Raw genomic sequence first — 12,997 nt, forward strand, 5'->3', positions numbered from 1 at the left:
TGCAATGGCGTTGCAGCGCAGCGAGGTCAGGACTGGGGCAGATCCCAGTAGAGGAGTGTGAGAGCAGGTGAGGATGATGCGGGAGGTGGTGTCGTACCTGAGACGGTCATTGTAGGCAGTAGGATTTCAAGGAGGAGGTGAGAGTGAGGCTGAGCAGCCTACATTCATTGTTGGAGATGCCGCCAGTAAAAACTTGGCCTTCAACCGTGACTGGCAGAGCAAGGAGTGCAAGGCAGGTGTTGCGGGGGTCAGAGGAGAAAGATGGATCCTCCCAGGTCCTAGAGCAGTGGTGACTGAAGGAGAGGCTGTCTGGTTTTTAACTGAGTACCAGGAGCTGTGCTTTGCCCTCAGCCTCCCCCTCTCCCTTTTGCTCTAAGTCCCAGATACGGTGTGAACCAGGACTCAGAAGCAGGCTGAGCTGGACATGAAGGATCAGGGGATGAGAACCACAGGAAGCATCTCAGAGCAGAGCTGGTGCACACCTGTCCCATAAATACGCAAGGAACTGATGGAGCGGCCTGAGCAGCAGGAGGTTTGGACCTCTCTGGCCCTTGGGGACCTTGGAGCAGTTACGTGGGGTGACAGAGACAGGAGGAGGCAAGCAAGGAAAGGAACAGTGCTCCTGGCCGACAGGAGAGCAGGAAGGAGGCAGCTCCTGCAGCAGTGGGCAGGGTGGGAGGCTTCCGTGTTATTGCTCAGTAGGGTTGTGTTGTTGAGACCTGCCGAGGATGGAGCAAGCAGGGGTCCGCAGTCAGAGTCAGCAGATGGGGCTGCTGGCTGTTGGGCTGTCCCAGGGCGCTGGGGCCCACAGTGCCACCGCAGGGTGCGTGGTGCTGAGGGGGCCGTCAGGAACTGCAGAGGGCCAGGGGGACTGGAGAAGGTGAAGAGCAGGGATGGGGTGAGCTTTGTCTGGTGAGATGAGATGGGATGTGGAAGCATCCACGTAAGTGCCAGGAGTTCTTCTTCCTTCCTGGTGGAAAATAGCAAAACTTGTGGGGCACAGGTGTAGAAGAAGGCTAGCTGAGGTGAACTTGTAATCTCATTAAGGATTGCTAGGACTTTGAAGGTGACAGATATGATCTTGTGAAGTAGCAGAAAGGCCATGCAAGGTGAGGAGGAAAGCGGGCAGCTGTTCCTCCCGAAGATGTGACCGCCCAGCCCCTCTCCCCGGGTTGTCTTATTGTTCACCAAGGCGCTGGCATCCACGGCTTGTGAGCAGCAGCAAGAGAAGTGCCAGGAACCACAGCTTCACCAGATGGCTTCTTTCTTGTGGGGTGACCGCCCCACGTTGCACCTCTGCTTTAAGGATGGGGCTTCTTAACCCTACGGTTTGCCAGTGGAGGTGTGTTAGTGGCCCCTGAAGCCGGCAGGGAGGGGCTGCAGGAGGCGTTTGCGCTTATTTCGGATAATCTGAGCGAAGTGAGGGCTCGGATCATCCCGCACCTATATTCTGAGAGAGGAACCGGGCAGCGAGGCGGAGGTGCCCCGCGGGAGGCCGGCAGCAGCGGGCTGGAGCCCCTACCCGAGCGTGTGTCCACCCGCGAGGGGGGCGAGCACCGCACCCCCCGAGCCGCGGGCGGGGGTCTCCCCCGCAGGGCCGCGCTGCGGGGGGGTGGGGCACCCCCAACCCGGGGCACCCCTCCATCCTCTGCGGGCCGGTCCTGGGGGATCGGGACCAGTGACCCCTCGCAGACGCAGCCCCCACACCCCGGGGCGGGCCCGCGTGGGGCCGTGCCGAGCCCCCCCCCCCCCCGCCCCCGGCGGCGGGAGCAGGGCAGGGGTGAGCGGGCAGGGCGGGCCGGGCCGGGGGCTGCCTGCGGTTTGGGGCGGCGGGAGGCGGGATGTCCCGGGGAGGGAGCGGGGATGTGCAGGCACACGCAGCCGCTGGCAGGCGGCCGGGGCTGCACGGCGGCGGCGGCGGCGGCGGCGGGCGGAGCGGCGCGGCGCGGCACACGCGGCGGCAGCTCCCTCCGCAGCCCCGCGCCTCCCCAGCCCCGCCGCCGCCGCCGCCGCCGCCGCGCCGGGCATGGCCGCCCCCCGCCGCCGCGCCCCGCGATAGCCCCACGACCCGCCGCGTCGCCGAGGTGAGCAGGGGGGCGGGGGGCAGAGCGCGGCGGGGACCGGCGGCTTCCCCCCACCACCGCCCCCGGCTCCCCACCTCCGCCGCGGCCGCAGGGGGACCGGCGGGGCCGGGGAGGCGCGGGGCTCCGCGGAGCGGCCCCTCCGGCCGGCCGGGGGGTCGGGGGAAGGCGGGCACCCCCGTGGCCGTGCCCCTCTGGGGGGCACTGGGGGCTCGGGGTGGTCCCAAAGCCGCGGGGGGGGGGGGGGGGCGGAGCAAGAGGGGCGAGCCGCAGCAGCGCGACATCCTCTGGGTTCCCACCCCTGCCCCCGGACCCCCAGCCCGGAGGGGTCCCTGATAGCCCCCAGTCTGGGGGGCAGTGCCCGATAGCCCCCCTCCTGGGGTTGTCCCTGGAAACCCCCAACCGTACGAAGGCCCCTAATACCCCCGAGGGGCAGGTTAATAGCTCCCGGGGGCGTCCCTAATAGCCCGCAACCCCTGGGGGGGCTGGTAGCCCCCAACCCAGCCAGGCCTTAGGAGGAGTGGGACGGAGGGCGCTCCCTCCCCTGCGTCCCTGTGACCCAAAGCCAGGCCTGCCCGGGTGCTGCTCACAGCTCCCTCGGGCACCCGCTGCCCCCCAGGATGCCCCCGGCGCCTTGCTGGGGTCCGGGGTGGCCCCTGGGTGGGTGCTGGGAGCAGTGCCCGTGGGGCGGCTGCATCGGGAGGTCTGAGAGGCTGCTCCTCGAGCGAGGGGGCTGTGGGGAGCCGTGGGGGAAACGACCTTTACAATGACATGCGGTCGGAGGTTGAGCTCCTTACAGCCCTGAAGGAAGAGGATACCAACCGTTCAGCCCTAAATTATTTTATAAGTTTCATGGGAATTGCTTCACCCTCCTCTGAAATGCAGCAGCTGTTCGCCACTGCCCAGCGTCCCCAGCGTTTTGGGGCAGGAGGCGAAGGAGGGTCCTGCGAGCATGGTGACAAGGGGACCGTGGGGAGGGAGGATGCAGCAGTCCACGCTGGGATTTGGCTGGGGCAGTGACAGGAACATCCTGTAGCCCCTCTGAAAATGCTGCATCCTTCATAGGTGATGGTTTGTTTGCTGCAGAGGTGCTTCAAGCATCATCATTGCTTTTTGTAGGCTATTTTGTCTGGTCCAGGAAGGTGAAACCCTTAGCAGAGACCCCAACACCTCTTCCTGCAATGCATGTGTATGTGTGTGTTTGGGGGGGAGGACTTTTGTCCCCATCTGAGAAGCCTTTCATGCAACTGTTGACCCAACACAAACTTCCCAAGCTAAAGAGTCCAGCTGAAAGTGGAATGGCCCCTGTCCATCACACCCATGCAGCTGGATGGAGTCTGCTCCGTACCTTCACCACTCTTCTAGCACAACTGTTTAACCCCTCCCGTCTCATTATAGTAATATGTTTATGATATCACCCTCGAATTTCCTGCCCTTAACAACCCCAGAAGGCTGGGAGGGAATGAAGCATTTTTGGAAAGTATTTAATGTTACTTCAAGAGGGCAGGAGGCAGTCGGAAAATAGATGGGTGCAGGAACCCTGGGCTGACGGGGCTCTCTGCAGGACAGCCGAGGAAAAGGACCGCACCTAGCAAGAGGTGCGTGTTTGCCTTTCCTACCTGGGGCTGCAGCCTGGGTCTAGTGCCTATCGCTTCACTCCCTTGCTTGAAAATGAAACAGGGCTGTTGTTTACCGCCTGCTCATCTGCTAGATCTGCTTGACTCCTTGTCTTCCTTGAAGGTCTTGAAAAGCAGCCTGGGTGTTGTAAAAAGACAGCCCATCTATTCATTTGAACATGCACTGCAGGGACTTTGCTTAGCACCAAGCTGAAGCCCCCCAGACCTAGGGAGGGAAGATGAAGGTCCCCACAACTGGACTCTTGTTTCTGGAGGCTTCTCCTCTCTTGACAGCAGCTAGCGGGGGCAGGTGCTCCAAGATGCGGTGTTAACAGCCTGAGTTATTACGCGCTCAGGATTGAGTGTGTGCACTCAGTTCTCCCATACAGGCATTTTTAAAGGCTTTTTGATTCTCAGTGCTCCAACGTTGCCTTAGAGGAAGGAGTCTGGAGGGACAGAGAGGAGTGCAGTGACAAGTCTGTACAAAACTGGATGTTTCAGCTCAAAACTCCTGGGTAGCGGAGAGGAAGGGATGCGTGAAGCGAAGCTGTGGTGTCTGCCAGGGGATTTTTCTGAGCTTACTCTTTTCCTCTCTGTAGGTGTTCATCTCGGTGGGGCCACACTGACCATGCTCAGGAGCTTCTGTCTCCAGCTCATGTCCTTGGTTTGGATCCTCTTGGCCCATCACCAGCTTGCCCAAGGTGAGTCTCTGTAGACATGGGTCCTTCTCTCTTACATCCATCTTTCCAAACCTGTCCTTGGCATTGCTGAAGTCTCCTAGTTCTCCATCCAAAACAGAGCTGGCCTGACCTGGAAGACCAGAAAATGCTGCTCAGTCATCTGGCACCTGGGGGGTGACTGGTGGCAACCGTAGAGACCCCTGCTCTGGTACCCATGGGGGTGGTGGTGCCTGAGCAGACGAGCAGTGAGAGGTCCCGCTGCTCTCTCTCTCGCAGTTAGGCTGAATGGGTCGCTGAACCGATGAGTCTGTTCAGAGAGGCACGGTGAGGGGGAAAGAAGATCCCAAAACTGAATGGCTAATCCTGGATCCCGTGAGACAAAATCCCTTTCCAAAGATTAGTTTGCTCTCCCCCGGCTCTGGATAAGCAATGAATTCCCAAAGCCATCTGCCAGGAGAGAGGGTTACAAATAGGACAGGCGACAATACCCAGACTTGGGCTGAGCAGTCCCAGGATGCTGCTCTAGCTCCACGGTGGCTTATTTTGGGAGGCTCTTATCCTGAGCAGTGGGACCTACTGCCTCACTGCAGCAAAAACGCATGCATGGGGGATTTCTCCCCCTGCTTGCTTCCTAGGCAGCACATGACGCAGCTTGGGGAAAGCCTGAGCGTGCCTCTTGGCGTGGGGCCTTTAACCTGCCCCGGTCCGGGGTGGAGGGGCTCAGTCAGGTAAGGGCATTTATCTCCTGGGCTGGTCCTGCGATCACACTGGGCTCCTGGAGAAACCCCCTGCCTCCTGACATTTGCTCTAGCTCTACTGCGCATGGAGCCAGAGAGAGCCAGCTCCCCATGGGGCTAAGGTACAAGCAAGTGATGGGGGAAAGGGAAAGGTGGAAGTGAAAGGGGACACCTGGCTGGAGAAAGCAGGCCAGCACCGAGTGGAGGATGAAAAGTGGCATGTCGAGGCCATGGCTCAGTTACAGCTTCTGCAGCCTTTAAATAAATAAACAGAACTGGATACTTGGTCCCATGCGATGCCCAGTCCTGCACCCCACACTGGAGGGGGAGTGTTGGCAGCTGGGTCCTGGTGGAGGGCAGGAGGCCCGACCAGACCTCTCCATGCCAATAGCTGTCCCTGGGGATGGGGACATCCTGGGAGATAAAGAGGAGCCGTTCTTTCTGTTTCCATCCTTGGTCCCTTTGTGCCCCTCACAGTACCTAGCCCTGAGCTTTCCCATCATACTTACTGCATGACCATGGGACCAAGGTCCCAGGTGGGTCAGGCCCTATTACAAAGGTTGCCTTAATGCATGGGCAACTCCAGCTCTTGCCCAGAAGGGCCCGAAGTCTAAGGGAGGCAGAGAGAGGGTGGGAAAGATGGTCAGAGACCAGGTAGTTTTGAAGCGGGGTCCCATTTCTCAATAAAGGCAGTGTTATCGCTGCTTGAGTGACTGCGAAATCCTCATCTCTCATGTGGCAGCCAGCCACTGAAAGGAAGGTCCCCCACCTTAGAGTTCTGGGGAAGGGCAGGCTGAACACTTTGGAAGGAAGAAAAAGCTGTGAGCCGGCAGGGCCATGGGCAGATCTGGAGTCATCTACGGTGTGTGCTTAATCCAACTCCACCCGTCTCCTGCCTTGTAGGTGATGACTGCAGCGAGCGCTGTAATCTTGCCCACGGCTGCTGTGACCAGGATGGGAAGTGCAGGTACGGCTTGTCTTTGGCTCTCCGCTCCTGCTGCCCCTGACCGTAACTGCTCTCCCTCCCTTGATGCTGTGTCCCCGGTGCCCACCCCTACCCCACTCACCCACACCTAGAATCGACAACTCTGCTCTCTTTTTACCTGACACCCTTTGGAGTGGGAGATTTTGATCCCTCAACCTCTTGCTGGTCCCCTCCAGCCTTTGCTCCAGTGCTTCCAGGGTCCCCCCCGCCACACACTGACCGATGTCATTCTGCTGAGCCCTTTTTGTCTAGATGGGAGCTTAGGACAGCCCGGCCGTGCCTGGGTGATGGGAGGCAGCCTTCAGGCTCAGATACAATGGGGAAGGTCGTCAGACAGCAGGGCAGGCTTGGGGGTCGGCCAGCTTGCTTGGCCTCCTCACTGGTTGAGATGGGGATGCTCTCCCTGGGGGCGCGGAAAAGAAGAGCTGGCAGCGTGCACGTAAATGTCTGAGGGCGTCAGGGTCCCCTCTCAGAAGCCTGGGCTGTGGTGGGGGTCTCCAGGTGTTTTCATAAACATCTCGCCAGCAAGCTGTGGGCTACTGCAGCAGAAGTGCGTGCATGATCCCTGGCATCCCAGCTCCAACTGGTGTCCAGATCCCAGAGGGGCAGAGCTCAGCGCCTGACCCTGCACTTCAGCCTGGGAAGCAACCACGTGGCTGCCCCGGGCTGCCCCGGCCCCAGGCACTGCCTCTCGTCCCACCATAGGGCCACCCAGAGCCCCCATCCTGCAGGGCAGCCCTGGGAGGAGCAGGCTGCTTCGGGCTGGCCTGGACACCTGTGCTGCAAGGGGACAGACTGCCCGCCGCCACCCTGTTCTCCTTGCTGGGGCATGCTCAGCCCCCTTTCACAGCACAGCCCCGTGTCACACCACACCTGGGCCACTTGTTCTCGCCTAATGGAGCAGATGTGGCCTGGCGGTGACCGTAACCGCACTGACTGCTGCATCAGGGAGCGTCCAGCTCTGGTTTTGCTGGACCCCCGGTTGCAGCTGCAAAAAGCTCACTCCTCCCTGAGCCCTTTCAGCGGCTGTGGCTGGTCGGGTGAGCTCAATGCTGCAAATCCCCGGCCAGAGACGCCGCACTTCTCCATGTGGTGGGTGGGCCAGCTGCAGGTCTTCCCGGTGGAGGCACATGTGAGTTGCTGCTCCAGATTTCAGGCCTCCAGAGCATTTGCTGAACCCTTCAGCAGCTTGGCAGTACCCCATTGAAATAACCCCAAACTCAGGGAGATAACTCTTTGGAACAACCTGCAGTGACAATAGCCAGTCCAGGTGTGAAAGTGCAGCCTCGGACCAGCCTGGCAAAGCTGCAGGCACTGCACATCATGCTGAAATGAGTCCCAGCCATGAAAATGAACCCCCTTGCTCACTCCAGAGACCGTGTTGTTTTTGTTAGGTTTAATTTCATGCTGGTTTTAGTATAGCTTTTGTTGTGGCTGGTGCCACCTCCACTCAGCTCTCATCTTGTTATCACTTGCTTTCCCCCTTGGAGCTGGCAGGCCTGAGGGAAGCCACTGGAGCAATGCAGCTTGGCTTTACCTAGGCATCGCCACAGCCTCGCTCTCCTGGGACCAGAAGGCTTGTTATGTGCTGCATGTTTTCCCACCGTACTGCCCTTGTGAGCTGGCTGATAAGTCTATTCCACGTGCCAGCCATGGCAAGCAAGGTTTCGCAGCTGGATTACAATGCACTTCAGATGAAAAATGGCACATGGGATAATGCAAAGGGGTGCAATGAAACACGCAGGCCTCAGGGGCCTCTTGTCCCTTTTCCTCAGGGATTTCAGGGTTAGGGATGGGGATGTTCTCTGCCCATCAGGCTGGCTGTGCGATTGTCGTTGTTTAGCCCCAGCCAGCAACTCAGCACCACGCAGCCGCTCGCTCACTCCCCCTACCCTGATGGGATGGGGGAGAGAATTGGAGGAGTAAGAGTGAGAAACACTCCTGGGTTGAGATAAGAACAGTTTGATAATTGAAATAAAGTAAAATAGTAATGATATTAATAACAATATAATAATGATAATAACAATAATAATATACAAAGCAAGTGATGCACAATGCAATTGCTCACCACCCGCCAACCGATACCCAGACAGCTCCCGAGCAGCAATTGCTGCTCCCCGGCCAACTCCCCCCAGTTTACATACTGAGCATGACGTCATATTGTATGGAATAGCCCTTTGGTCAGTTTGGATCAACTGTTCTGGCTGTGCCCCCTCCCAGTTTCTTGTGTGCCTGGCAGAGCATGGGAAGCTGAAAAGTCCTTGACTAACATAAGCAGTACTTAGCAACAACTAAAACATTTAGTGTGTTATCAACATTCTTCTCATCCTAAATCCAAACCACAGTACTATGCCTGCTACTAGGAAGAAAATTAACTCTATCCCAGCCGAAACCAGGACAGTGATGAGGCAGGCTCAGGAATTGCTGAGCTAATGCGGTGGTGTATACAGAGCAGTTGGCTGGAGGAGAGCAGTGGGACGTAGGCACTGAAAGCGAAGCTGCTGAGCTCTGTTTCTGCCCCCTCACCCTCCCTGGCTGCAGAGGGTGAGTCTGCTCCTGCTCTGTCCGCTTGCTTCCTCAGAAGGATGAGACGCCAGTACTGACCTCCTCTGGAGGAGGAAGCCAGCAGGTTCATGGCAGGCTTTGGGAGGGTTTCCCAGTGCCACCGTATCTGTATCTGCAGAGGAACCCTGCATGGCAAGCAGCCAGCTTTTCTGCAGCCCCTGCTTGGGTTTTATCACGCTGCCATGCCCTGTCCTCCTGCAGGTGCGATCCAGGCTGGGAGGGCGAGTACTGCGAGGAGTGCGTGCGTATGCCAGGCTGTCTCCACGGGACGTGCCACCAGCCTTGGCAGTGCATCTGTCACACCGGCTGGGCCGGCAAGTTCTGTGACAAAGGTGAGTTACAGGCTGGACATCCCAGCCTCCAGTGCTGAGGGTAGAAGCCCAGCACACCCGGCATGAACGGGTGAGCCAGCATAGCCAGAAGCCACCCGGGTAATGCTGCTTGAGCTGCCTGGGAGATGGGAAGTTGCCTGGCTGCCAGAGATGGGACCCTCCCCTTCCTGCAGAAGAGGTCAGGCTGCCGGCACCTGCTCCCTGGCTGCACAGCAAGAGCTGCTGCAGCACTGGCCAGCCTCAGGAAATGGAACAGATGAACTCATTGCCTTTCCCATGCCACGGCTGGGCTCTGGGCAGCACCTCCTGCTTCCCCCTGGGGCTTCCTGCCTTTGGCAGGTGGCTGGTGGATTCCCCTCCTCCGGCCTCAGAGGCTCCTCTGTGCCACAGGGTCTGCACTGGCCGGCCAGGTGGCATGCACAGCATCTTCACGTCATGCAGATTTGCAGAATGATTTGCTTTATCTGCACCCCTAAGCCTGCACATTTTGCAGACTGTAGCTGGGAGGCACCACATAGGCACTGCATTTCTATTGCTGCAGGTGCCCATTGGAGGGGAGGAGGGAGAAGCTCCTGCCATTTCTCCATCCCTGGGCTGTGTTTAAACTGAATTGGCTACATTGCCCCTCTTTTCTCACTAATTCCCACCTTTTTCTTTCCCCTCAGACATACACATCTGCGAACACCAGTCCCCATGCCAGAATGGGGCTCAGTGCATCTATGATCGAGATGGGGAATATTCCTGCCTGTGTCCAGAAGGCTTCCATGGGAAGGACTGTGAGATGAAGACGGGGCCATGTGAGAAGGCAGGGTGAGACACGGCAGCGAGATTACAGACAGCATTAACTTTGGGTCACGCACTGCCAAGCAGTGGCCCAGCTTGGCTTGTTATCTGTGGATTTCCATGTGCTAAGGAGTTAAGCCAAAACCATCTTTGGCTTTGGTTTAGTTGGTGCACCCCGCAGTCCCACCAGGGCAAGGTCTTTGCTGTGATCTGAACAGATTCCTGTCCCTCGCTGCTGTAGGCGTGATGAGCTGATACCCGTCATGCCTTTGGGGAGCATCAGGAAGGCATGTTTCCTTTTTAGATCATTTGGCTGAAGAACCTCCCTAATGGGTGGTGGGCCTGTGCACAGCCACAGCCTTTGAGGAGGTCCCACAGGCTCTCAATCGGGGAGGCGGAAACTCTTGCCCGGTCTTCTCCTTGAAAGAGCTGCCCCCATGGAGAGGGCCAGTACCAGACCCACTGGCCACATGAGCAGCTGTGTGTGGTTACCTCCCTGGGGTGGGGGAAGCTGCTTGCTCTCCAGGGCCATGACCCATCCTTGCTCTCTCCACGCAGGTCTCCGTGCAAGAATGGGGGTCAGTGTCAAGACGAAAATGGCTTTGCCAGCAACTTCACCTGCCGGTGCCTCGCTGGCTTTGTGGGGACTCTCTGTGAGAACGACGTGGACGACTGCCTGATGCGTCCCTGTGCCAATGGTGCCACCTGTCACGACGGGATCAACCGCTTCTCCTGCCAGTGCCAGGTGGGCTTCGAAGGGCGTTTCTGCACCATCAACATCAATGACTGCGCCAGCCAGCCATGCAAAAACGGGGCAAAGTGCTACGACCGCATCAATGACTATGACTGCCTGTGTCCCGACCGTTTCACTGGCAAAACCTGTGAGATCTCCGTCCCTGAGCCCACCTGGGCTCCCCCGTATCACCCTGCGAACCATGAGAACGGCGGGGGTGTGAAAAGCACCACCAGCGAGATGCCAGGGGTGACGCAGCCGGAGCCTGTCAGGACCGCGGTCACAGGGCGGCGCGTGGCCAACCACAGCGAGAAGGAGCCGGGGGGAGGGTTGTTGAAAATCTCTGTGAAGGAGGTGGTGACCCAAAGGGACTCGGGGCTGAGCGAAGCCCAGCTAGTGACAGTGCTGGTGTTCGGGGTACTGACAGCAGTGCTGGTCCTCATCACCGTCCTGCTAATGCTGAGGAACTGGCAGAGGGGCCGTCAGAGGTCGAACTGGTGCCAAAGCCCTTCTCAGGCTGCAGGGAAGCTCCAGGACCAGGAGTGTCAGGTGGGCATGCTCAACACCGTCCTGATCGAGCCCAGGAAGACAACGGAGCTGTGAGCTGCGAGGACTCTGAGCCAGGCCCTGGCAGGGCGTCGCGCTGGCAAACCCTCGAACTGCACCCTGGGGAGCCACGCTGGCAGAAGCCGGGCAGCAGGGAAGGGCTCCCAGGGCAGTGAACGCATCAACAAAACCCCTGGGTGTTGAGCATTGGTGTGATGGCCCCGCCTGGGTCTGAGCTGTCTCCTGCCTGGCCGGCACAGCCGGCACCCACAGGCATCTGAAAGCAGGGCTGTGTTGGGCCAGCCCTGCAGGGGAGCGGCAACGTGCTGCTTGCGGCAGCCCACGCCATGCACTGCCGGTATCATCTGATGTGAGCTTTCAGAAACAGGACGGGTAGCGCTGAGGAGTGCACGGCCTTCTTGCAAGCCCAAATTCTGCCAAGCCCTTTGTAACTCCTCTCTGTGACTACTGGAAGGGGCTTTGTCCTCGTTTCCGCTGGTGTTGGGATGTTTCTTTTGGGGCCTTTGGGACGGTCGTGGCTGCACAGGCCTCCCTGCCCCAATACTGGATGGGGTGGCTCCCGGCTGTTTCTGAAGGCTGTCGTTTCAGATGCCATGTCCCTAGGGAGCGAGTAAACATCCTTGCTCCCTGGCCTTGTGGTTCTGTGAGCCAGTTCAAAGAGACTCTGGAGATCATTTGGGGTCTCCTTGTGCCCTTCTTCTGCCCTGGGTGATGCCTTCTCCTCTTGCTGTCAGACTTGGGGTTACAAACACATTCTGTACTTTCCTCCTGATGATCCAGGGGTCTTCTCCCCCCCCAGTTACCAAGCCGTCCTTTCTGGTCTGGCCACAAACGACCAAGCTCCTTCCCCTCTCCGCATGCCCTTCTGCCTCACCATTTACTGACAAAGAGGAGCGTGGCCGGCTCCCCTCTGGGGTCCTCTGAACCTCAGCTGGTCCTCCTCACGTGCCCTCGCAGGTGAAACTGGAGATGGACAAGGCTGGAGATGCGCTGTGGCTGGTTCAGGAGCAATACAAGATCCAGATCCGCCTTTCCTCTCCCAGTCACTCTGAGGCAGGCAGCTGGCACTAACCTCAAATCAGCCATTGTAGCGTTTCTTGATACAACAAAGGCTAAGCTCCCCACAGTGGATGTGAGGACAGGCTGCCGAGCCTGGGATGATCATAGGAAGCAGATACGATACTGCCTTCTCCACCATTGCTAAAGCACAGCTAAGAGGCAGTAGATGGCCAGGTCACTTAGCCTTTGTACTGGGTCTGCTCCCACTTGTGCTGGTCCGGTGTGCAGCAATCAGTGTCTCTCTGCCAGGGCCGGGGTTTTCTGTGCCTCCGCATGGGCACAGAGAGCTAAGCAGCGGGGTAAAAAAAACCACGACCGAAACCCTACTACTGGCCTGTAGGGTTGCAGAGCTGAGTTCAAGATGGTGTGGAGAGCAGAGAAGTGAGCGCTCAGCCAGGAAGGAGACCTGGGAGAGGGGACTGGGGCTTCATCAGAAAGATTATTTTTTTAATACATGGATGGATGATGTACCTTTATCAAATAAAACAAATACAAGCCCAGAAACAGCATATCAGAGAATCATAAAATAATTTAGGTTGCAAGGGCCCTCTAGACACCAACCTCCTGTTCTCAGCAGATCCAATTAGATCAGGTTGCTCAGCTGCTTGTTCTGGATGAGTATCTCCATCACTTCCTTCAAGAATGCAAAACCAGATTGTGGCACAGGAGTTGTCCTGCCCCGTGCTCTGACTGGAGGGGTGGAGATGGCTCCCACAGCCTCAGGGGAAGGAACGGGACCTGCCTCAGGACAGCGTAGCAAAGGTGTGTACCTGCCAGGCGTTGCCTTAGAGTGTTGAGAAAGGGAAAACCCAAGACTGAGTCCAACGGTGCTGATGGGAAGAGCAATCTGATCCTAAAA

The 12,997-nt window shown here is 58.3% G+C and overlaps 1 protein-coding gene across 1 annotated transcript; it reads left to right on the plus strand.

The window, feature by feature from the left end:
• The first annotated feature begins 1,752 nt into the window (after positions 1 to 1,752).
• DLK2 (delta like non-canonical Notch ligand 2) lies at positions 1,753 to 11,115 on the plus strand. Its single transcript, XM_075708159.1, has 6 exons — positions 1,753 to 1,780; positions 4,297 to 4,398; positions 6,018 to 6,081; positions 8,866 to 8,996; positions 9,662 to 9,806; positions 10,338 to 11,115. The coding sequence occupies exons 2-6, from the start codon at positions 4,326 to 4,328 to the stop codon at positions 11,113 to 11,115; spliced, it is 1,191 nt and encodes a 396-aa protein (XP_075564274.1). The 5' UTR covers positions 1,753 to 1,780; positions 4,297 to 4,325.
• The last annotated feature ends 1,882 nt before the right edge of the window (positions 11,116 to 12,997 follow it).

Source organism: Pelecanus crispus, chromosome 3, assembly GCF_030463565.1.
Source record: "Pelecanus crispus isolate bPelCri1 chromosome 3, bPelCri1.pri, whole genome shotgun sequence".
Taxonomy (NCBI): domain Eukaryota; kingdom Metazoa; phylum Chordata; class Aves; order Pelecaniformes; family Pelecanidae; genus Pelecanus; species Pelecanus crispus.